Below are 26194 nucleotides of genomic sequence, written 5' to 3'. Positions count from 1 at the left end.
TCATCCGGTTAATGTGTTGAATGTAAAAACAAAAACAAAAAACACATACACACATATACAGACATACAACAACATGTGACAATAGACAACATGTGACATGCACCATGCAACATGCAACATACGACATGCAACATGCGATGACATGCAACGACATGCAACATGCAACGACATGCGACAACATGCAACATGTGATGACATGCAATGACATGTGACATGCACAATGCAACATGCGATGACATGCAACATGCAACATGCGATGACATGCACCATGCGACAACATGCAACATGCGATGACATGCAACATGCGATGACATGCTACATGTGACGACATGCACCATGTGACATGCAGCAACATGAGACAACATGCGACATGCGATGACATGCGACTTGTGGCATGTGACATGTGATGACATGCACCATGCAACATGCAACAACATGCAACATGCGACATATAACATGCCACATACAGTACATGCATACAGTTCATACATACAACATACATATAGACATACAGTACATATAACATAGAGTACATACTCACCATCACTTGTCACTTTGTTCACCGAAGCCAGTGTCACCTGTAAAAAATATTAAAATAATAAACAAACACTATACTCCCTGATCCGCAGAAATCCAATTAAAACGAGTGTCCCACGACGATCTCCAGTGGAGAGCAGGAGCATCAGCCGATGCGACCGCTCACCAGGGGCTCCAGGAGTACAATGATGGAAGGTATCCTTCCACAATGTATTCCTCACAATGTATTCCTACGCCCCTGTGAGAAAATAGTCCCTAGTCTCGCTTTTGGCATTGCTGTGTGAGAAATTTTCCCAGGCAGCAATTGCCATAAAGTGAGACTTTGTCCTAAGGTAACCTCTCAGTGATGCACTGAAGGAGCCATTGTCTCCTGTCAGTGTGTCACTGAAGGTCCTATAGAGCAGTGACATCACCCGATGTCACTGTTCTATAGGGGAGATCTTCGTGGGACACTCGTTATTAATTGGACTACAGCGGAAGTGAGTATACGGTTTAATATTTTATGTTTTTTTGCAGGCACTGAAGTATGGTAAGTATGGTTAAATGAAGAATATTAAAATACTTTTTTCTGGCTGTGTCTTTTTTTTTAACTCTTTCACTACTATAGGATTAATAATGGATTGGTGTCTTATTGACGCCTCTCCATTACTAACCCGGCTTAATGTCACCTTACAATAGCAAGGTGACATTAACCCCTTATTACCCCATATCCCACCGCTACTCGGGAGTGGGAAGAGAGGGGCTAAGTGCCGGAATTGGTGCATCTTACAGATGCGCCATTTCTGGGGCAGCTGCGGACTGGTATTTGTAGCCAGGGGGGCCAATATCCATGGCCCCTCTCTAGGCTATGAATATCAGCCCGCAGCTGTCTGCGTAGCCTTTCTGGCTATAAAATATAGGGGGACCCCAAGTCATTTTTTGGGGGGTCCCCCTATTTTAATAGCCAGTAAAGGCTACGCAGACAGCTGCGGGCTGATATTCATAGCAGGCTACAAATATTGGCCCCAGCCGTCGGCTTTCCCCCTCTGGCGCAGAAAATTGCACGGGAGCCCACGCCATTTTTTTTTTTCGTTTCTTTTACCTGAAACATTGTTCATTAACCCCTTTCTGCCAGCTGACGGAATAGTACGTCAGCTGGCAGTGTCCCCCGCTTTGAGGTGGGCTTTGGCAGTGAGCCCACTTCAAAGCCGCAACATGTCAGCTGTTTTCAATACAACAAAAAAATTTTAATGAAATTTAAAACAGCGTAGCGAGAAAAAAAAATCAAAAGCCAAAATTATGTTTTTTTGGTCGCCGCGACATTGCATTAAAATGCAATAACGGTCGATCAAAAGAACGTATCTGCACAAAAGTGGTATCAATAAAAACGTCAGCTCGGCGCGCAAAAAATTAGCCCTCACCCAACCCGCTATCTCAGAAAATATAGACGCTATGCATATTGGAAAATGGTGCAATTATTTTATTTCTTTTTAGCAAAGTTTGGAATTTTTTTCACCACTAAGGCTGCTTTCACACTAGCGTCTTTCGACGCACGTCGCAATGCGTCGTTTTGGAGAAAAAATGCATCTTGTTTTTTCTCCATAGAATTGCATTAGCGACGCATTGCGATGCAGTGCCACACATCGCAACCGTCGTGTGACAGTTGCGTCGTGTTATGGTGGACCATCGGCACAAAAAAAGTTACATGTATTTTTTTTTGCACATCGTGTCCGCCATTTTCGACCGTGCATGCGCGGCCGAATCTCCGCCCCCTCCTCCCCGGACCTTACAATGGGGCAGCGGAAGCGTCATAAGACTGCTGTTTTGATGCATTTTTGTTGTGGTTTTGCTGCAGTTTTTGGTGCAGATTTGATGCAGTTTTGATGCGTTTTTGGTGCAGTTTTGATGCAATTTTTGGTGCGGCTTTAATGCAGTTTTTTGTGCAGTTTTGATGCGGTTTTGATGCATTTTTGGTGCAGTTTTGATACAGTTTTTAGTGCGGCTTTCGTGCAGTTTTGATGCAGTTTTTGGTGCGGTTTTGATGCAATTTTTGGTGCGGTTTTATTGCAGTTTTTTGTGCAGTTTTGATGCGGTTTTGATGCATTTTTGGTGCAGTTTTGATACAGTTTTTAGTGCGGCATTCATGTAGTTTTGATGCAGTATTTGGTGCAGTTTTGATGCCTTTTTGATGCAGTTTTTGGTGCAGATACGGGATCACACACAGCGAGATACGGCCGAGTCTCGCAGGTTAAAAACAAGCTCTGGCACCGGCACTCTGGAGCGGAGCGTGCAGCTCCATGTATTGCTCCGCTCTGGAGTGTTGGTGCCAGAGCTTGGTTTTAACCTGCGAGACTCGGCCGTATCTCGCTGTGTGTGATCCCGGCCTAAGGGTGCAGAAACGCTGCAGTTCGGCACAAAAGAAGTGACATACTGCGGAAACATGTGCATAACAAGTCTGCGGCTCCCATAGACTTACATTGGTTGTACACTACACTGCGGATTTGATGCAATTCTGTGTGTTGTGAATTTGGATTCTGGGCTCCCCCGGTGGCCGCTTGTGGAATTGGACTTGTCATCCTCTTTCCTGTTTCACCTGGTTCCATCTGTAGTGGGTGTCGCTATTTAAGCTCATTTCTCTGGTGGTTCTTGCCGGTCAACAATGTTATCTGATGCCTCTCAGTGCTTGTTCCTGCTTCTAGACAACTACTAGATAAGTTGGACTTTTGTCCATGTTTTGTTTTGCCTATTTGTTCCAGTTCACAGCTGAAGTTTTGTTACTGTGTCTGGAAAGCTCTCGTTGATCAGGGATTGCTACTCTGGCGTTATGAGTTAATGCCAGAGTTTAAGGTAATCTCTGGATGGTGTTTTGTTAGTGTTTTTCTGCTGACCATGAAAGTATACTATCTGTCTTCTGCTATCTAGTAAGCGGACCTCAAATTTGCTAAGACTATTTTCCTGCTGCGTTTGTTGTTTCATCTGAACTCACCGTCATTATATGTGGGGGGCTACTGTCTTCTTTGGAATATTTCTCTAGAGGTGAGCCAGGTCTTATATTTCCCTCTGCTAGCTATTTAGGTCTTAGGCCAGAGCTGGGCATCTAGCGATAAATAGGAAATGCTACCTGGCTATTTCTAGTTGCGCGGCAGGCTTAGTTCATGGTCAGTATAGTTCCATCTTCCGAGAGCTTGTCCCTCTATAGGCTTGCTATGATCTCTGCCTGCAGAGATCATGACAGTTTGACCGGCCCATAAAGTGTTAAAGACCCAGGTTGAGAAAGGAGAGTTATAAGAAGTCTGCTGGAATTTTTTTTTTTTTTTTTTTTCCTCCAGTCTGCCTTGCTGCAGTCTTTTTTCTCTCTCTCCTCCTAATCTCTGTATGGCTCTGTGTGCACCTGACAATAATGGATCTCCAGAGTGTAACTGCGGGTTTGAATAATCTCATCACGAAAGTACAAAATTTACAAGATTTTGTGGTACATGCTCCGGTATCTGAGCCGAGAATTCCTTTGCCGGAGTTCTTCACAGGGAATAGAGCTAGCTTCCAGAATTTCCGAAATAATTGTAAGCTTTATTTGTCCCTGAAGTCTCGTTCAGCTGGAGACCCTGCTCAGCAGGTTAGGATTGTGATTTCCTTGCTCAGGGGTGACCCTCAAGATTGGGCCTTCTCATTGCCAGCAGGGGATCCTGCGTTACGCGATGTGGATGCGTTTTTTCTGGCCTTGGGCTTGCTTTATGAGGAACCTCATTTGGAACTTCAGGCAGAAAAAACTTTGATGGCACTATCTCAGGGGCAAGACGAAGCTGAAGTTTTCTGCCAAAAATTCCGTAAATGGTCTGTGCTTACTCAGTGGAATGAGTGCGCCTTGGCGGCAACTTTCAGAGAAGGTCTCTCTGATGCCGTTAAGGATGTTATGGTGGGGTTCCCTGTGCCTGCAGGTCTGAATGAGTCCATGACAATGGCTATTCAGATTGATAGGCGTCTGCGGGAGCGCAAACCGGTGCACCATCTGGCGGTGTCTATGGAAAAGACGCCAGAAAGTATGCAGTGTGATAGAATTCTGTCCAAGAGCGAGCGACAGAATTTTAGACGGAAGAATGGATTGTGTTTCTATTGTGGGGATTCTACTCATGTTATATCAGCATGCTCTAGGCGTACAAAGAAGCTTGATAAGTCTGTTTCCATTAGCACCATTCAGTCTAAGTTTATTTTGTCTGTAACCCTGATTTGCTCTTTGTCATCCATTGCCACGGACGCCTATGTTGACTCTGGCGCCGCTCTGAGTCTTATGGATTGGTCCTTTGCCAATCGTTGTGGTTTTGATTTAGAGCCTTTGGAGACTCTTATTCCTCTGAAGGGGATTGACTCCACCCCATTGGCTAATAATAAACCACAATACTGGACACAAGTAACCATGCGTATCAATCCGGATCACCAGGAGATTATTCGTTTCCTGGTGCTGTATAATTTACATGACGATTTGGTACTGGGATTGCCATGGTTGCAGTCTCACAACCCAGTCTTGGACTGGAGAGCAATGTCTGTGTTGAGCTGGGGATGTAAGGGTATTCATGGGGACTTACCTTTGGTTTCTATTTCGTCGTCCATTCCCTCTGAAGTCCCTGAGTTCCTCTCTGATTATCAAGACGTCTTTGACGAACCCAAGCTTGGGTCGTTACCTCCGCACCGTGAGTGCGATTGTGCCATAGATTTGATACCGGGTTGTAAATATCCAAAGGGTCGTTTGTTTAATCTGTCTGTGCCGGAACATGCTGCTATGCGGGAATATATAAAGGAGTCTTTGGAAAAGGGACATATTCGTCCATCTTCTTCTCCCTTGGGAGCTGGGTTTTTCTTTGTCTCAAAAAAAGACGGCTCTTTGAGACCATGTATTGATTATCGGCTTCTGAATAAGATCACTGTTAAGTATCAATACCCATTGCCATTGCTTACTGATTTGTTTGCTCGTATAGAGGGTGCTAAGTGGTTCTCTAAAATTGATCTTCGTGGGGCGTATAATTTGGTGCGGATCAGGCAGGGGGATGAGTGGAAGACCGCATTTAATACGCCCGAGGGCCACTTTGAGTATTTGGTCATGCCTTTTGGTCTTTCTAATGCCCCTTCAGTTTTCCAGTCTTTTATGCATGATATTTTCCGCGATTTTCTGGATAAATTTATGATAATATATCTGGATGATATTCTGATTTTTTCTGATGACTGGGACTCTCATGTCCAGCAGGTCAGGAGAGTTTTTCAGGTTCTGCGGTCTAATTCTTTATGTGTGAAGGGGTCTAAGTGCGTTTTTGGGGTCCAGAAAATTTCCTTTTTGGGGTATATTTTTTCTCCCTCTTCCATTGAGATGGATCCCGTCAAGGTGCAAGCTATTTGTGACTGGACCCAGCCCTCCTCTCTTAAGGGTCTTCAGAGATTTTTGGGCTTTGCCAACTTTTACCGCCGATTTATTGCTGGTTTTTCGGATGTCGTTAAACCACTGACTGATTTGACCAGACAAGGCGCTGATGTGGCTAATTGGTCCCCTCATGCTGTAGAGGCCTTTCAGGAGCTTAAGCACCGTTTTGCCTCTGCCCCTGTGTTGCGTCAGCCTGATGTGAATCTGCCTTTTCAGGTTGAGGTTGACGCTTCGGAGATCGGAGCTGGGGCAGTGTTGTCGCAGAAAGGTTCCGACTGCTCCGTCATTAGGCCTTGTGCCTTCTTTTCTCGCAAATTTTCGCCCGCAGAGCGGAATTATGATGTTGGGAATCGGGAGCTTTTGGCCATGAAGTGGGCGTTTGAGGAGTGGCGCCATTGGCTCGAGGGGGCTAGGCATCAGGTGGTGGTATTGACTGACCACAAAAATTTGATTTATCTTGAGACTGCCAGACGCCTGAATCCTAGACAGGCGCGCTGGTCTTTATTTTTTTCTCGCTTTAATTTTGTGGTGTCATACCTACCGGGTTCTAAGAATGTTAAGGCAGATGCCCTTTCTAGGAGTTTTGACCCGGACTCTCCTGGTAATTCTGAACCCACAGGTATCCTTAGGGAGGGAGTAATTTTGTCGGCCGTTTCTCCTGATCTGCGGCGGTCCTTGCAAGAGTTTCAGGCGGATAGACCGGATCGTTGTCCGCCTGATAGACTGTTTGTTCCGGATGATTGGACCAGCAGAGTCATCTCTGAGGTACATTCTTCTGCATTGGCAGGTCATCCCGGAATTTTTGGTACCAGGGATTTGGTGGCAAGATCCTTCTGGTGGCCTTCCCTGTCACTAGATGTGCGAGTCTTTGTGCAGTCATGTGACGTTTGTGCTCGGGCCAAGTCTTGTAGTTCTCGGGCTAGCGGACTGCTGTTGCCCTTGCCTATTCCTAAGAGGCCTTGGACACACATCTCGATGGATTTTATTTCAGATCTGCCTGTTTCCCAGAAGATGTCTGTCATCTGGGTGGTCTGTGACCGTTTCTCTAAAATGGTCCATTTGGTTCCTCTGCCCAAGTTGCCTTCTTCTTCTGAGTTGGTTCCTCTGTTTTTTCAGAATGTTGTCCGATTGCACGGTATTCCTGAGAATATTGTTTCTGACAGAGGTACCCAATTTGTGTCTAGATTTTGGCGGGCATTCTGTGCTAGGATGGGCATAGATTTGTCTTTTTCATCTGCTTTTCACCCTCAGACTAATGGCCAGACCGAGCGGACTAATCAGACCCTGGAGACATATCTGAGGTGTTTTGTCTCTGCTGACCAGGATGATTGGGTTGCTTTTTTGCCATTGGCAGAGTTCGCCCTCAATAATCGGGCCAGCTCTTCCACCTTGGTGTCCCCGTTTTTCTGTAATTCGGGGTTTCACCCTCGATTTTCCTCCGGTCAGGTGGAATCCTCGGATTGTCCTGGAGTGGATGCGGTGGTGGAGAGATTGCATCACATCTGGGGGCAGGTTATGGACAATTTGAAGTTGTCCCAGGAGAAGACTCAGCGTTTTGCCAACCGTCATCGTCGTGTTGGTTCTCGGCTTTGTGTTGGAGATTTGGTGTGGTTGTCTTCTCGTTTTGTCCCTATGAGGGTCTCTTCTCCTAAGTTTAAACCTCGGTTCATCGGCCCTTATAGAATATTGGAGATTCTTAATCCTGTTTCTTTCCGTTTGGACCTCCCTGCGTCCTTTTCCATTCATAACGTTTTTCATCGGTCGTTATTGCGCAGGTATGAGGTACCTGTTGTACCTTCAGTTGAGCCTCCTGCTCCGGTGTTGGTTGAGGGTGAGTTGGAGTACGTTGTGGAGAAAATTTTGGACTCTCGTGTTTCCAGACGGAGACTCCAGTATCTGGTCAACTGGAAGGGTTACGGCCAGGAGGATAATTCTTGGGTCAATGCATCTGATGTTCATGCTTCTGATCTTGTTCGTGCCTTCCATAGGGCTCATCCTGGTCGCCCTGGTGGATCTGGTGAGGGTTCGGTGCCCCCTCCTTGAGGGGGGGGGTACTGTTGTGAATTTGGATTCTGGGCTCCCCCGGTGGCCGCTTGTGGAATTGGACTTGTCATCCTCTTTCCTGTTTCACCTGGTTCCATCTGTAGTGGGTGTCGCTATTTAAGCTCATTTCTCTGGTGGTTCTTGCCGGTCAACAATGTTATCTGATGCCTCTCAGTGCTTGTTCCTGCTTCTAGACAACTACTAGATAAGTTGGACTTTTGTCCATGTTTTGTTTTGCCTATTTGTTCCAGTTCACAGCTGAAGTTTTGTTACTGTGTCTGGAAAGCTCTCGTTGATCAGGGATTGCTACTCTGGCGTTATGAGTTAATGCCAGAGTTTAAGGTAATCTCTGGATGGTGTTTTGTTAGTGTTTTTCTGCTGACCATGAAAGTATACTATCTGTCTTCTGCTATCTAGTAAGCGGACCTCAAATTTGCTAAGACTATTTTCCTGCTGCGTTTGTTGTTTCATCTGAACTCACCGTCATTATATGTGGGGGGCTACTGTCTTCTTTGGAATATTTCTCTAGAGGTGAGCCAGGTCTTATATTTCCCTCTGCTAGCTATTTAGGTCTTAGGCCAGAGCTGGGCATCTAGCGATAAATAGGAAATGCTACCTGGCTATTTCTAGTTGCGCGGCAGGCTTAGTTCATGGTCAGTATAGTTCCATCTTCCGAGAGCTTGTCCCTCTATAGGCTTGCTATGATCTCTGCCTGCAGAGATCATGACATCTGTGCAGCAAAAAACCCTGCGGATCTGCAATCAAATCCGCAACGTGTGCACACAGCCTTAGCATTTAGTGAACCTAGCAAAAAAGCCAAGCAAAAAACAAGTGTGGGATTGCACTTTTTTTGCAATTTCATCGCACTTTGAATTTTTTTCACATTTTCTGTTACACGCCATGGTAAAACTAATGGTGCTGTTCAAAAGTAGAACTTGTCCCACAAAAGATAAGCCCTCACATGGCCATATTGACTGAAAAATTATGGCTCTGGAAAGAAGGGGAGCGATAAACGAAAAAAGCTCCAGGGGTGAAAGGGTTTAGAAACATGGATATGGACATATCTATGGAAATAGACATAGATATATAGATATATCTATATCTATCTATCTATCTGTGTGTAATGGAGTGTGGGTTGGACAAATGTAAAAGAAGAGGTTGGACAAAAATGACATCACAAATCTTTCTGAAGAGAGAGGAGGGAGAGGAGGGAGGGGTTTGGGTGTGTTTTGGAGTGGGTGAGGTAGGTTCGTGCTTAGTAGCCAGTGCAAAGCATCATGGAACTTGTAATATTAGAGCGCAATAACTCAGGAGAAAGGGAGTTGTCGATTAACTCCATGAGAGCTGGATCCAGCACTGAAGATGTGCTGCTACAGCATGATAAAAGGTAATAATGCTAAAATAAACACAGTGGATGTTTTCAGTGGCACGTAATAGCAAGATTTATGAAAAAAAAAATTATTGTAGTGGACAACTTCTTTAAGGAAACATGAATGCAGCTAAGTACAGAGTTATCCTGGATGAGGATCTCCAAGGAAGAATGGCAGAGGATCCCCAAATCCAGGTGTGGAAAATTTGTTGCATCATTCACAAGAAGACTCATGGCTGTACTAGCTCAAAAGGGTGCTTCTACTCAATACTGAGCAAAGGGTCTGAATACGTTTGACCATGTGATATTTCAGGTTTTTTTAATAAATTTGCAAAAATTACTACATTTCTGTGTTTTTTTTTTCAGTCAAGATGGGGTGCAGAGTGTACATTAATGAGGAAAAAAATAACTTTTTTGAATTTACAAAACAGCTGCAATGAAACAAAGAGTGAAACATTTAAAGGGATCTGAATACTTACCGTACCCACTGTAAATCATAATGACAACCCAAAACATCCAAATGACCCTGATGAAAAGTTTACATACCCCATTTCTTAATACTGTGTATTGTCCCCTCTAACATCAATGACAACTTGAAGTTTTTTGTGGTAGTTGTGGATGAGGTTCTTTGTTTTCTCAGATGGTAAAGCTGCCCATTCTTCTTGGCAAAAAGCCTCCAGTTCCTGTAAATTCCTGGGCTGTCTAGCATGAACTGCACACTTGAGTTCTCCCCAGAGTGGCTCAATGATATTGTTCTGCTGTAGCCAATGACAGATCGACTTGGCCTTGTGTTTTGGATCGTTGTCATGGTGGAACGTCCAAGTATGTCCCATGTGCAGCTTCCTGGCTGAAGAGTGAATATTTGCCTCCAGCATTTGCTGATAACATGCTGCATTCATCTTTCCTTCAACTTTGACCAAGTTTCCTGTGCCTTTGTAGCTCACACATCCCCAAACATCAGAGATGCACCTTCATGCTTTACAGTAGGAATGATGGTGTTCCTTTCATCATAGGCCTTGTTGACCTCTCTTCAAATGTAACATTTATGGTTGTGGCCAAAAAGTTCAATTTTGGTCTTATCACTCCAAATTACCTTGTTCCAGAAGTTTTGAGGCTTGCTTTCCCCATGATTCACAATCCAGAAACATCAGTGGCTGGATGAAAGATGCAAGAGTCTGTCTGGATCCCAGAAACTCACTCAGCTTTTATGCACGCACACTGATTACAAGCAAACAGGTCACAGGTGAGGATATTACCTTTAGTAGCCATTCAAACCCATTTGTGCCAACTTCTGTGCATGTTATCAGGCCAAAATGTCCAGGGTATTTAAACTTTTGATCAGGGTCATTTGTATGTTTTGGGTTGTCATTATGATTTAAAAAGAGAAGTATAATTTCTCCTTGCAGAGATCGACATGCTAAGCATGCCGAGATGAGGAGACTTAAAGCCGCAATGCTCCTCTGGGTAATATGCTAATTATGCAAATTGTCTCTTCAGAGAGGAAGAGAGCTAGAACTGTAGTACCACCTATTGGAAGGTAGCAATCCTACAAGTCAATGTTGACCCTTTAACAAGCCTTGTCACATGACTTAGGATAATAGCCAAACCAGAATTTCAATTTGCAGACACTGTTTTTCGGGGTACTGCCCCTCATCACTGCAAAGCGCAGATCTGGTTTGGCTGTGTGATAGACATCAGACCATTATCCAAGAAGTATAGTTTCTCCTTGCGGAGATCGACATGCTAAGCATGCCGAGATGAGGAGGCTTAAAGCTGCAATGCTCCTCTGGGTAATATTCTTGTAGGATTGCTACCTTCCAATAGGTGGCACTAGAGTTCTAGCTCTCTGCCTCTCTGAAGGTGCCTGGTTTTCTCCACACATACTGCTTAGAATTATCACCAAAAAGGTCTATCTTCATCTCATCAGATCAGGGAATCGTATTTCTCATAGTCTGGTAGTCCTTCATGTGTTTTTTTAGCAAACTCTATGCAGCCACAGTGATCTTGGGGTTCTTCTTTACCTCTCTCACCAATACTCTTCTCCCACGATTGCTCAGTTTGGCTGGACGGCCAGGTCTAGGAAGACTTCTGGTGGTACTAAATTTCTTCCATTTAAGGATTATGGAGGCCACTGTGCTCTTAGGAACCTTGAGTACTGCAGAAATTCTGTTATAACCTTGGCCAGATCTGTGCCTTGCCACAATTCTGTCTCTGAGCTCCTTGTCCTGTTCCTTTGACCTCATGATTCTCATTTGGTCTGACATGCACTGTGATCTGTGAGGTCTTATATAGACAGGTGTGTGACTTTGCAAATCACGTCCTATCAGTTTAATTAATCACAGCTCCACTCCCATGAAGGAGTAGAACCATCTCAAGGAGGATCACAAGGATATTGACAGCATGTGACTTAAATATGAGTGTCTGAGCAAAGGGTCTGCATACTTATGACCATGTGATATTTCAGTTTTTCTTACATTTGCAAAAATTTCTACATTTCTGTATTTCTGTTTTTTTCAGTCAAGATGGGGTGCAGAATGTTCATTAATGTGAAAAGATTTAACTTTTTTAAATGTACCAAATGGCTGCAATGAAACAAAGAGTGAAAAATGTAAAGGGGTATGAATACTTTCTGTACCCACTGTATGTGTCAAAATATTAAGATTTGAGAGTTCTCAGTGGTTGATACCTATTAATGGCCAACTGAAAAGATTGTAACAAATTGCACGCTTTTGAGAAAACTCAGGTTTTTTCATCAGGCACAGAGTAACACAAAATTTGCAGAGTCACATATTAATACACCACAGGGCATAGAAATAATGCAATAGATAAGACAAGTGACATGAAGCAGAACTATCATTATGGGAGAGGGATAAACAGTTGTGGCTGTAAATATTGGAAAAGTTCAAAGATATGATGCCCCCAAATGGTTTGAAGAGCATATTCCTTAGTTGATGTAGAAAGACATAAATATATGCGACACATTCATTCCTGCACTCAGCGTGTCAAAGGTTGTCATAAGTTTAAATTCCCAGAACCTGTTATATTTCCTATGTATCTGTGTCAAAAATGCATATTGATTCACATGTCACTGTACAAAACCTTAAAAAAATACCAATACATTTAATGAAACTCTAAACATCTATTTTATTTATTGGTAGAGATAAATAGACATATAGATGATAAGTAGATATAAATATATGACATGGCATATTTACTTTGTTCCAACTCATACCTCACATGATACTCTCTTTGGCAATACTAATACAGAGGATGATTGAACAGCATCAACATCTTCTTGTTCAGTTTCTATATGTTCTTGACCAGTATTGCTCCAAGTGGAAGTTCCAGTTGCACTTACTGATGAATTTATTTTCCTATCACTGCAGTCTAGAAATCAATCACAGCAGTTTTAGTGCAAGTATAGAAAAAGCAAGATGAAAACTGTATAGTAACATATAACATAACTGTCTAAATTTACATTTTTACTATATATATATACAGTATATGTTGTATATATATATATATATATATATATATATATATATATATATATATATATATACTGTATATATACAGTAATACAGTACAGACCAAAAGTTTGGACACACCTTCTCATTTACAGATTTTTCTGTATTTTCATGACTATGACAATTGTACATTCACACTGAAGGCATCAAAACTATGAATTAACACATGTGGAATTATATACTTAATGAAAAAGTGTGAAACAACTGAAAATATGTCTTATATTCTATGTTCTTCAAAGTGGCCATCTTTTGCTTTGATGACTGCTTGGCTTCAAGAGGTAGTCACTGGGAATCGTCTTCCAACAATTTTGAAGGAGCTCCCAGAGATGCTTAGCACTTGGTGGCCCTTTTGCCTTCACTCTGTGGTCCAGCTCACCCCAAACCATCTCGATTGGGTTCAGGTCTGGTGACTCTGGAGGCCAGGTCATCTGGGGTAGCACCCCATCACTGTCCTTCTTGGTCAAATAGCCCTTACACAGCCTGGAGGTGTGTTTGGGGGTCATTGTCTTGTTGAAAAATAAATGATGGTCCAACTAAACGCAAACCGGATGGAATAACATGCCGATGCAAGATGCTGTGGTAGCCATGCTGGTTCAGTATGCCTTCAATTTTGAATAAATCCCCAACAGTGTCACCAGCAAAGCACCCCCTCACCATCACACCTCCTCCTCCATGCTTCACGGTGGGAACCAGGCATGTAGAGTCCATCCGTTCACCTTTTCTGTGTCGTAAAGACATGGTGGTTGGAACCAAAGATCTCAAATTTGGACTAATCAGACCAAACCACTGATCTAATGTCCATTCCTTGTGTTCTTTAGCCCAAACAAGTCTCTTCTGCTTGTTGCCTGTCCTTAGCAGTGGTTTCCTAGGAGCTATTTTACTCCTTCAAGATTGTTGGAAGACCATTCCCGGTGACTTCTTCTTAAAGCTCATCAAGAGAATGCCAAGAGTGTGCAAAGCAGTCATCAAAGCAAAAGGCAGCTACTTTGAAGAACCTAGAATATAAGACATAATTTTAGCTGTTTCACACTTTTCTGTTAAGCATACAATTCCACATGTGTTAATTCGTAGTTTTGATGCCTTCCATGTGAATGTACAACTTTCAGTCATGAAAATACAGAAAAATCTTTAAATGAGAAGATGTGTCCAAACTTATGGTCTGTACTGTATAACTATATACACTGTATATATATATATATATATATATATATATATATATATATATATATATACTGTATATATACATATATCTATCTATATATATATATATATACATATATATATATATATATATATATATATTTATATAATTGCCTTGTAATGTTTTAATTTCCTGTTCTGTCCAGATGTCACCGTATCCAAGAATTTCAAGAGGAAGAAGTTCACTGACCGCCATATTGGGACACCCTAGTAATGGGTGTCTCAATATGGAAACTGCTGCTGGTTCCAACCTATTGTGCAGTACCACCAGTGGAACACCATCGCACCACACACACTCTATATGCCGTACGCACCACTCACACACTCACACACTCAAGCAGCTCTTCAACCAGTGGAACATCGTTGCGAACATGCTGCCGGGATCAGCCAAATGATTCACTGACTTCCGCCATCTGTCTGCACAAAGATGGCGGCTGTTTGATCCCAGCGGCAGATGCGCGACGTGTCTACAAGCAGAGGAAGCCGGTCACTTTAAAAGGGTTTTCCCATGAACGAAAGTAAATTTTAAAAATTGACTGTGTCTAACCATGTACAGACCATACCACATCTCCTGGGCAGGGGAGGAAGCAAAAGACAATACTGACATTACAGCAGGGAATCACAGTGGATTCATTTTGTGAGTTAAAATATTTCACATACCACATCTCCTGGGCAGGGGAGGAAGCAAAAGACAATACTGACATTACAGCAGGGAATCACAGTGGATTCATTTTGTGAGGTAAAATATTTCACTGACTGTTTTTAAAAAATATTTTATCTCACAAAATGTATCCTCTGCGATCTAATGCTGTAATGTTAGTATTGTCTTTTGCTTCCTTCCCTTCCCAGGAGCTGTGGTATGTTCGGTACACTTCGGACAATTTTTAAAATGAACTTTTGTTCTTGGGAAAACCCCTTTAAAAAGCAAATATCAATGCCAACATGGTTCCTCCTAAAAAGTACGCCAATGACAATGAAAGGAAAGCAACAAAGGCACAACCTCAAAGACAACAAAGGGCAAACGAGAATCTGGAAGAGCAACAGCATCGCTTGGACAAAAACAATGCATATAAGTGTAGGTGTCAAGCACATGAGTCCCCTGATGCAAAAGTCATTAGATCACAGGATGCCATTAGGCAAGAACAGCGCCACATGCCTGCCCCCATCGTGACATTACCGCCCTGCCGATGCGATAGCATAGGGCCTCCATCTATTATATATATATTTTTTGTCATACATGTACTTGTAAAATTTATAAAGCCATCTTACACTTTGTGTCATAGTGAACATTGAAGCAAAGCTCACACTATGACACTTCATGACACTTGTTGGCTAGGACCTCACTTCTGCAAACCGGTAATTAAAGTTAGTTATCTGATGGATCAGAGATACGCATTCCAGACACAGCTTGCAAAAGAATGTGGAATTGACAGATTTATGGTCTGTGGATATGCCCTATGGCACTAGCCTTCCTATTTACAGAGAACTGCAAACAGACTGCTTTATTCATATCCCAATCATGAATATTGCTTTTTTATGAACAGCATAGATCCTATAGTTAGGGCACATACACTCACCGGCCACTTTATTAGGTACACCATGCTATTAAAGGGTTGGACCCCCTTTTGCCTTCAGAACTGCCTCAATTATTCGTGGCATAGATTCAACAAGGTGCTGGAAGCATTCCTCAGAGATTTTGGTCCATATTGACATGATGGCATCACACAGTTGCCGCAGATTTGTCGGCTGCACATCCCAAAGATGCTCCATACAAGGCAGGATGGATCCATGCTTTCATGTTGTTTACGCCAAATTCTGACCCTACCATCTGAATGTCGCAGCAGAAATCGAGACTCATCAGACCAAGCAACGTTTTTCCAATCTTCTACTGTCCAATTTCGATGAGCTTGTACAAATTGTAGCCTCAGTTTCCTGTTCTTAGCTGAAAGGAGTGGTACCCGGTGTGGTCTTCTGCTGCTGTAGCCCATCTGCCTCAAAGTTCGACGCACTGTGCGTTCAGAGATGCTCTTAGGCCTACCTTGGTTGTAACGGGTGGCGATTTGAGTCACTGTTGCCTTTCTATCAGCTCAAACCAGTCTGCCCATTCTCCTCTAACCTCTGGCATCAACAAGGCATTTCCGCCCACAGACCTGCCGTTCACTGGATTTTTTTTCTTTTTCGGACCATTCTCTGTAAACCCTAGAGATGGTTGTGCGTGAAAATCCCAGTAGATCAGCAGTTTCTGAAATACTCAGACCAGCCCTTCTGGCACCAACAACCATGCCACGTTCAAAGGCACTCAAATCACCTTTCTTCCCCATACTGATGCTCGGTTTGAACTGCAGGAGATTGTCTTGACCATGTCTACATGCCTAAATGCACTGAGTTGCCGCCATGTGATTGGCTGATTAGAAATTAAGTGTTAACAAGAAGTTGGACAGGTGTACCTAATAAAGTGGCCGGTGAGTGTATATTTACGGTGTCGTGATGAAGTGGCGAGTGTAACTCATTGACTTCCCATGACCAAACCCCATATGAGCTCACCAAAGAGAGGTATGTGGGCATGGTTTTTATGCAAAAAAAGCAGATTTTGAGTTTTTGTCTTTGTCAGTCTTGGAAGACACAGTGAGCTTTAGTTCTGTACCATTTCCCTAAAAAGGAGTTCTTCCCTCTATTACAATCTATACCATTTCCATAACACAGGTTTAATACTTTCTTTTGCTATTTCTTTTTATTTTATGTGATAGTATATATTGTATTGGTTTGTTCCCATTTTGTAACATTTTTGTATACTTCTCTTCTTTTCAGATTGCATATCTAAAATGTAATAGCTTTGTTCCTCTTGCTCTATAAACCATATCCCTGGGTTCCAGACAGACTCATCTTTCATCCAGCCAATGTCATTTCTGGATTGTGATTCATGGGGAAAGCAAAAGACTTGTCAAGGGATCTATAGGAAAAATAAGTTGAACTGTATAAAACAGGAAACGTATACAAAAAGATATCCAAGGAATTGATAATGCCATTCAGCAGAGTTCAAACTGTGATTAACAAATGTATAATCAAGGGCTCTGTAAAAACAAAAACACTGCCAAAAATGTTGCCCACAACTGCCAGGAAAATTGTTTGGGATGCAAAGAAAAACCCACTAATAACATCATCTGAAATACAGGACTCTCTGAAAACTAGTGGTGTGGTTGTTTCAAGATGCACAATAAGGAGGCACTTGAAAAAAATGGGCTGCATGGTCGAGTCTCCAGAAGAAAGCCAATACTGTGCAAACGCCACAAAGTATCTTGCCTAAAATACACAAAACAGAATAGTCAAGCCTCAAAACTTCTGGAACAAGGTCATTTGGAGTGATGAGACCAAAATTGAACTTTTTGGCCACAACCATAAACGGTACATCTGGAGAGAGGTCAATAAGGCCTATGATGAAAGGAACATCATTCCTACTGTAAAGCACGGAGGTTAATCGATAATGTTTTGGGGATGTGTGAGTTACAAAGGCACAGGAAACTTGGTCAAAGTAGAAGGAAAGATGAATGCAGCAGGTTATCAGCAAATACTGAAGGAAAATTTGCACTCATCAGCCCAGAAGCTGCACATGGGATGTACTTGGATGTTCCAACATGACAACGATCCAAAACACAAGGCCAAGTCGACCTGACATTGTATACAGAAGAACAAAGTGAAGGTTCTGGAGTGGCCATCTCAGTCTCCTGATCTCAACATCATTGAGCCACTCTGGGGAGATCTCAAGCACGCAGTTCATGCTAGACAGCCCAGGAATTTACAGTAACTGGAGGCTTTTTGCCAAGAAGAGTGGGCAGCTTTTCTATCTGAGAAAATAAAGAACCTCATAGACAACTACAACAAAAGACTTCAAGCTGTCATTGATGTTAGAGGGGACTATGCATGCTATTAAGAAATGGGGTATGTGAACTTTTGATCAGGGCCATTTGGATGTTTTGGGTTGTTATTATGATTTAAAAAGAGAAAAGACAAGAGTTTGACAATAAATGGCTTCACCCAACCACTAACCATGAGTGGAGAAAAAGTTTTGGTGTTATCATTCATATTATCTGAAAAAAAGGCCAAGAAAGCAAAAATTCTGCTGGGGTACGCAAACTTTTGGGCACAACTGTAGATTAGGAAATGGGGCATGCTGACTGAAACCCAATATTAGTCCTAACAATTCTGATTAGCTAATGGGGCCTCCTGATTCCTTACTGCAACACAGCCCAAATGATTTGGCTTAGCAAATGGGGCCTCCTGTCAAACCCCAATATTATGCCTAACAATTTTTAATAGAAAATGTGGCCTTCTTATTCTTTATAGCAACCCAGTTTGAGCCCAAATTATTTGGATTAGTAAATGGGACCTCCTAGCTGAATACCGGTATTAAGCCTAACAATTTTAATTAGTAAATGGGGCCTCCTGATTCCTGACTGGAACACAGTTTTAGCCCAAATGATTTGGATTAGCAAATGGTGCCTCCTGGCTGAAACCCAATAATAGGCCTAATGATTTTGATTAGAAAATTTGGCCTCCTGATTCCTGACTGTAACACAGTTTTAGCCCAAACGATTTGGATTAGCTAACGGGGTCTCCTGACTGCAACACAGTCTTAGCACAAATGATTTACATTAGCAAATGGGGCCTCCTGACTGAACCTAAATCTTAGGCCTAATGATTTTAATTAGCCAATGGGGTCTCTAACACTAACACTATTAGCACAAACTAGGTAGATGCTGGATGATCGATTTCACATTGGACCGGTAACAGGATCCTATCTAAATAATTGACAAGTTCACTTACAGCAGCAGGAACAGCCTCTCTGCACTGTTACACTAAAAAAATGGTGCCAACAGAACAGCATGTCAGCTTTTTATATGAAGAGGGACATGTGACTTCGGTAGCCAATTTCAAAAGCCCTTGTGTCATGACGTTGTGGATGGTTTCTGCATCCTTATAGACTGTCAGAAAGTAAACACATTAAGTTATTTAAAAAAATTACGCTTTTTGCTCCTCTGACTTATACACACCCTCTCCCCTCATAAAACACGTCCTCTCCGTTCATGATACAGCACCACTATCCTGCACAAAGTCAAAACAAAATTATTTGTGGAAACTCAACCATTTACTGATCTGTGACCGAATTTTTCTGACTTTGAGGAAAAATGCTTGGGAAACCGATCACAAATCCGGATGTTTTGAGATTGGCAAATGTTTTCAGAACAAGTTCGCTCATCTCTAGTAATAAGTTGGTGCCAGATATCTCTGACAGCAGATTACCTCTAAGTAGAACACAACATGACCATCCATGTTAAAATTCAACATCATTCACATGTCAGCATTTTTGCATCAGTGTTTGTATGCTTAAAGAAGGAGTAGAACTTTCAGAGAAAAACTATAATTGAAATATTGACATCTGATCTGTGTTTTGGAGACACTCCTGGTTTTGGCATACAAACACTGATGAAATACTGATGCAAAAATACTTACATGTAAATGAGGCCTTAATCCTTGTTTCATACAGTGTCATACTTTAGAAGCAGTAGACTTAAAATCAGCATTTACTTAATGTCAAAGGTTATGAGGATTTTATACCTCAAACTGATGACATGTAAATAAAAACACTGATTAAATCCATGCCTTGATTGCAGAAATCTGGTTTTTAGTTTCTGTGCAATCCAGCATTTTGGGAATAAGCTGCAAGGCTTTGAGTTGGTATTTGCACTTACAGCTCTTTTGCCCTACCTCCCTGTTTGCCGCCTGCTGCCTACCTCCTGTATCTCACTGACTGGTCACTCTGATTTGTAACCTGCCTCCTTTGCCATGAAGCCGATACTTTTTCTCTGCTGCTTGTTCCCATGCCACTCATCTCCACAGATGGGGAAGGCACATGCACAGATTAATACATAAGTTGTCATTATTCCTTTATTGCCCTTTCACTGTCGGAAGCACTGATGGTGCCTGCATGAGATCTTGGTCAGGAGAGGCATGACTATGAAGCAAGAGCGCCCTGCAAGTCAGACACATGAGGCAGATGGCAGTCAGAGAATAAGGAGAGAAAGCAGGACAGCAATGTCCTACCCCAACTCACTTGCAGAACATTTGATGGATTTCTCAGGAATGTCAAAATTAATTTCTCCAATCTCCCCCTCTTTGTGAAGTCGAATATCTCCGCAGTTCCACTTGTCGCTGGTCCATGGGTCTCACTTGCTTCCCCTGTAAGCCCTCTTTCCCGACAAATTGGGGCTGTTCTTTCAAAGAGCCTGGGTCAATTGGCAGACCAAACATCAGCCAATCTTGCAGCCTCATCCAGACTTAGTGGTTTTCTATCTGCCACCCATTTTCTTTTAAGTCATCTGGGAGCTTGGACATAAATTGTTCCAGCATAAATATATCAAAAACATGTTCTCCTTCCTGAGCCCCCAGTCATTCTATCCACCAAGTGCATGCCGTGCATAATTTGTTGGCAAACTCCCGATGCGTGTCAGGCATATCAGTCTCTCAACATTTCCTTCAGTAGGTTTATGGCATGACTGCATACCTTTCTAATAATGCCCTGAGAGTGGTACAGTAACATCTCTGATTCCCAGAAGACAAGTTATTAAAAGCTTCTCTTGTTTTTCCAGTCAGTCCAACGCTCAAAAATCTGGGACAGTCACTGACTGACACCTCATGCAGCAGGCAGAGGTTCTGAAATAACTGGAGATGTTCATCAATAGCCGAGTTTTTTTCATTGAACTGTGGTATGTCCTGGTACCTTAAAGATACAGATCCCTCTCTTCTGGGGGTACTGCTACATGCGCATCCAGATATTTGCTTAACACTGCGGCCCGCTTTACCTCCATGGCTCGCTCTCCTAGTGTGGCCAGTATGTCTCAACTCAATTGGTCGATCCTCTGGCATCTGGATGACAGCCTTGTGCTGTGGTCCCTCCATAGCTGCCCTCCTCCATGTCTAAACTGATCTCCTCCTGTGGGTCTTCATGGTTCCACTTGGTCAAGCTTTGTATTAGGGTCACCCCGTAACCTCTCTAGTTCTCTCCCAGAGCAAAAGGCTCTCAGCTCATCCTTCTTGAGCCTCTTGTAGATGGAGTCTGCCATCTCTTCTGCCAAGTCACTGCTCATTAACTTTCCCTGGGATGCTGTCCAAAGATAGGTGATCCCACTATTGACACAACTTGTGAAGATCTGAAGTTATGGGTTGTAATAACACTGGTCAACAGCATTTTTGGTCCCAAAGATATTTCATCGAATTTAGGGTATTTTTGGGGTGCTGATTCTGAATATGTCATCAGTTTTGCCAGATTTGCTCAAGTTTTTGAGATTTTTGGTATCTTATTTATAGCACTTGTTGGTAAATGCGACGCATCATCTCATTAATTTCTTTGGATTAGTACTTGAACTGAGCAGTTCTCAATATAGTTTTGTGTTAATTAGTGTTCTAAAAGTTTGTTCATAGCTTGATTTTTGCACTAACTTTATGTTGTTGTCTGTTTTCCAGTGAAAAGCATGAACTCATCAAGAAGAAGTTGTCTTAACGATCCAGACTCATTCTGTTACATTTGTGGTGAATACACACTGCCAAAACATAGAAGAAACATAACAGACTTCGTAAAAAAAAGTGTATTTTGCCTATTTTGGGGTTATGCTTGGGGACCAAGACAAGTTTTGGGCACCACACATAGTGTGCAAAGCATGTATCGAATTATTACGAAAATGGAGCAAAGGACAAATAAAAAGCTTCAAATTTGGTGTTCCAATGGTGTGGAGAGAGCCAAAAAATCATCATGATGACTGTTATTTATGGTAAACACAGGTACAGGCACATCTTCACAATGAGGGACAGGCCTTCTTGCAGATTCCATGTTACTCCCATTTTCATTTCTTATGCTTATTGAATCCTTGCACTTGCACTGCACAGAAATAACAGTCATCATGATGATTTTTTGGCTCTCTCCACACCATTGGAACACCAAATTTGAAGCTTTTTCTTTGTCCTTTGCTCCATTTTCGTAATAATTCGATACATGCTTTGCACACTATGTGTGGTGCCCAAAACTTGTCTTGGTCCCCAAGCATAACCCCAAAATAGGCAAAATACACTTTTTTTACGAAGTCTGTTATGTTTCTTCTATGTTTTGGCAGTGTGTATTCACCACAAATGTAACAGAATGAGTCTGGATCGTTAAGACAACTTCTTCTTGATGAGTTCATGCTTTTCACTGGAAAACAGACAACAACATAAAGTTAGTGCAAAAATCAAGCTATGAACAAACTTTTAGAACACTAATTAACACAAAACTATATTGAGAACTGCTCAGTTCAAGTACTAATCCAAAGAAATTAATGAGATGATGCGTCGCATTTACCAACAAGTGCTATAAATAAGATACCAAAAATGTCAAAAACTTGAGCCAATCTGGCAAATCTGATAGCATATTCAGAATCAGCACCCCAAAAATACCCCAAATTCATTAAAATATTTTGGACACCAGAAAAAATTTTTTTTTTTGTTGACCTGTGTAATCAATGCAGCTATTTTTTATTTCTTACAGCCATGTTCTTGCAGCAATCCCAGGTAGATAGTCACAATGCAATGTCCCAAAGTCCACAAGATCCCATCCTGGGGTTAATAGTTACACTGCCCCAGTACCAGGCCCTACCCACTGTATCCCAGCTTTTGTTTGACCCACAGATTTTGTATCTCCCGCCAGTATAGTCTATAGTCACGGTCCATGCTCCATACCATGATCGTAGCACATGTCTCCCGCTCCAGCTGCCAACAACAGTCCTTAAGATAGTTCCTCACATCCAGCTATTATGACCGTAGCACGTGTATCAAGCTCCAGTTGGTAATCACATATAATACAGTCCTAACTGGGGTTCTTCAAGAGTCTTTGTGTGTTCAGTGATAGACAGAGGAGAACACCTGTATTCCACCAAATGGAGCCATGGTTCCTTGAGCTTCTCCTGAAGAGGGTCTCTCTGCAGAGGGAGCTAGAGACTTTTTATATTCACAGATCCCATTTAAGACATTCTTCCACAGGATTGGAAAAGGTGGGACAAGGTGATCCTGCATTGTTTGATAGTACAAATAATCTGCATATTTATCCTAAGTTATGTAGGTTAGTAGTTTCTTAACTACAGTGGGCTAATCAGCATGAATTCACAAATTAACATACAACAGTCTTCCTACAGTCTCATATGAAACAATGGCTCAATTGAGGCCTTTGAGACAATATCAAGAATAATGGAATGATTGTTTTTACCTTCACCTTTATATTATTTACACATAAGATCCTGCCCACACGTCTTCCTCTGCTTACTGTCACTGAATGGAAAGATTGATTTCAGAGGCTAAACACTTTCCAGGTTAAATTAGTGCGTTTAAATGGATGAACAAGCAAATCTCTAATAAAACATAGCCAGCAAATCTCCAATAAAACACAAGTTTGATGTAACTGCTGCTTCATGCTGGAAAAAATCTGCATCCCTTACAGCCATGGATTCCGCTTGATATCCATTGGTCCAGTAGTCTTTAGAATGACGTCATCTCCTCATAGGGTGGACAAGGGAAATGCGATAGATATAGTATATCTTGAATTCAGCAAAGCATTTGATAAAGTATTTCATTCTATCCTTATTGAAAAAATGACCAAGTTTGAGATTGAGAAGGCTATGGTTAGGTGGATTCATAAATGGCACAGTGATGGTACTCAAAGAGTAGTAATAAATGGTTGCACATTCAATTGGAATAGTGTTTCAAGTGGGGTGCCACAAGGCTCTTTCCTGACACCAGTGTTGCTCAACATTTTTATAAATGATTTGTATAAGGGTGCTGAAGGTAAACTAATCAAAATTGCAGACGATGCAAAGCTAGGAGGATACTAGAGGAGATAGAAAAATAATTAATAAAGATTTTGATTAGCTTGAACAATTGGCAAGAACTAATAGGATGGTATTCAAAGGGGATGTGGCGCCCCTAGGGGTATTTGCCACAAAAATAGTTATTGACACCAAATACAAATACTAGAATAGCAAGACTGCACTACCATCTCCGGCCAGAAGGGGGAGCTCCAGAGACTTCCCTTGATCTATTCTGGTTTGAGAAAAGGACTGGCAGTTGGGCTGAGGAGCTGAAAGTGAGAGGTCGTATAACTGAACTCCTAACAGCCCTATGACGGATTATAGGCCCGTAATACCCATAGTAGGAAAAGAGGAGTAGAGATAAAGGACATTGTGAGAACTGGGTAGCAATAATCACTACCCATAATAGGCGCAGAGACGGATACCGGATCCGTGGCTATATTAATTATATATAATACAGCAACCGGAAGGACGTGAGGTGATATCAGCTTCACCAGGGTAAGACGCAGCAACAGACAAAGAGTTCAGCGGTACTCCCAGAGGGGGTAAGCCGACAAAAAAGGACTCGGGTTGTCCGTCGAACCAGAGCATAGAAGAGACAGATTGGGCCGGCAGCCAGTTCACATACAGCAGCAGGGCCATACAGAAACTGCGCATAATAAGAGGTGGAAATCCTAACAGGTTCAAAGTAATTTCAGAGTTCTTATACAGACTCCGGTGACAGTATTGGTCACAAATCCCTTTTTGTTGAAGTAAACTGGTTAAACGTTTCAGCGCCTCAGTCTTTCATTTGGACAATAGCCATCGATCCAGGATCGGGGTCATCACAGCTGAGAGGACCTGCTGCTGATCAAGTAAGTGTCTGTTCCTTCATAATATCCCTTACATTGTGCATCGCCTGAGACCACAGCACCGGGTCAAGCCACTAGTGACATCCCCCTCAAGAGACGGACCTCATTGATCTGGTGCTGGGTACCTCGGTCTCCCGGGCGTTACAACTGACGTCACGAACAGGATTGGGCCAGCCCGTACACCGGGTATTGTGTGCCGTAATTGGAGTCTGAAACTGTGAAAATTTGGATGAAAAATCTTGGAAATTGACTTTATTAAAGAAAATCCCGTTCCCCATTGAAAACTATTGAAAGTGACTTTTCTCCATTGGTTATAATGGGGTAAAAATGGCCGCCATCCCCTGATGTAATCATCTCATAACCGTTAAGCACAAAACTGTTAATCGAGCTACATCATTACCCAAGCCCCAGTCTAACTGAAAAACTTCAAAATCCACCATCACAGAGCGTGCGGCAGTTAGAGGCAGCAGGGGTTGTGTCATTGTCATCCTGCTGCACAGAGGAACGAATCTACATTATCTAGACGGAAGCCGGGACCGGAGGGGTCTGGATTAACTAAGGGGGTACAGTATGTCGCAGCACGGAGACACCGCAGCACCCGGCGACGCTAATGCAGCTGAAAGACAGAGTGTCGATAGAGAGCCTGGCAGCGCAGCAGTGCAAGGAGTGGCACCCATCATGCCGGTGTTGATGCCATATACCCCGGGTGGCCCATGGCTTCCAATGTATGAAGGTGAACCTAATACCCTTGACGGTTTCAGGGAAAAGATGCTGGCTCATTTTGATATGTTCCCCGTGGGTGAAGCTCAGCGTGTTAGTCTCCTGATGATGCAGTTAAGTGGCCATGCTAAGCGAGAAGTCACGGCATGGGCAACTGATCTAAAAGGTACTGTTGAACGCATATTTGCTAGATTAAAAGCTACATTTGAAACCACTACCAGCAGCAAAGCTAAAGTACGATTCTTTAATTGCAAACAAAAAGCTAATGAGGGCGTGAGAGATTTTGCCTTAAACCTGCAGGAAGCCCTTAAATCACTTACACTGGCTGAACTCATTATTAACACAGGAGCCGATAAACTGCTAAGAGATCAATTTATTGAGGGACTCTACACCCCTTCTCACCGGGGGCATGTGAGCATGCTTGTTTTTAAGAACCCTGAATTGACATTTGCCCAATTAAAGGAGAGCGCTATACGTCTCCAGCTGGCAGAGGCACCTCGGGATCAGGATCTCACACAACCCATGGCAGATGCACTTCAGCAACGGGGAATGCCAGTGACATCAGCTACGTCCGGTGCCAGTGCTAAGTCCCTGGGGCCCATTACTAATGAGGCTCTTCAGCAAAAGCTTGACTCTATAACTGATGTTGTTACTTCAATGGCTAAAACCATGCAGGA

At 42.5% G+C, this 26194-nt stretch overlaps 1 protein-coding gene across 2 annotated transcripts in view; it reads right to left on the bottom strand.

Moving 5' to 3' along the window:
• The window catches only part of BANK1 (B cell scaffold protein with ankyrin repeats 1), an 828100-nt gene that overhangs the window by 622144 nt on the left and 179762 nt on the right, over positions 1 to 26194 (bottom strand). For both annotated transcript variants that reach the window (XM_077277945.1, XM_077277934.1), the window contains exon 3: positions 12568 to 12722. In XM_077277945.1, coding sequence (XP_077134060.1) covers positions 12568 to 12722 — 155 coding nt within the window. The remainder of the gene's footprint in view (positions 1 to 12567; positions 12723 to 26194) is intronic.

The sequence above is a fragment of the Ranitomeya variabilis genome, chromosome 1, assembly GCF_051348905.1.
Source record: "Ranitomeya variabilis isolate aRanVar5 chromosome 1, aRanVar5.hap1, whole genome shotgun sequence".
NCBI classification, from domain to species: Eukaryota; Metazoa; Chordata; class Amphibia; order Anura; family Dendrobatidae; genus Ranitomeya; species Ranitomeya variabilis.
Note: the sequence above shows the minus strand (reverse complement) of the source record. Positions and strands in the feature narration are given on the sequence as shown.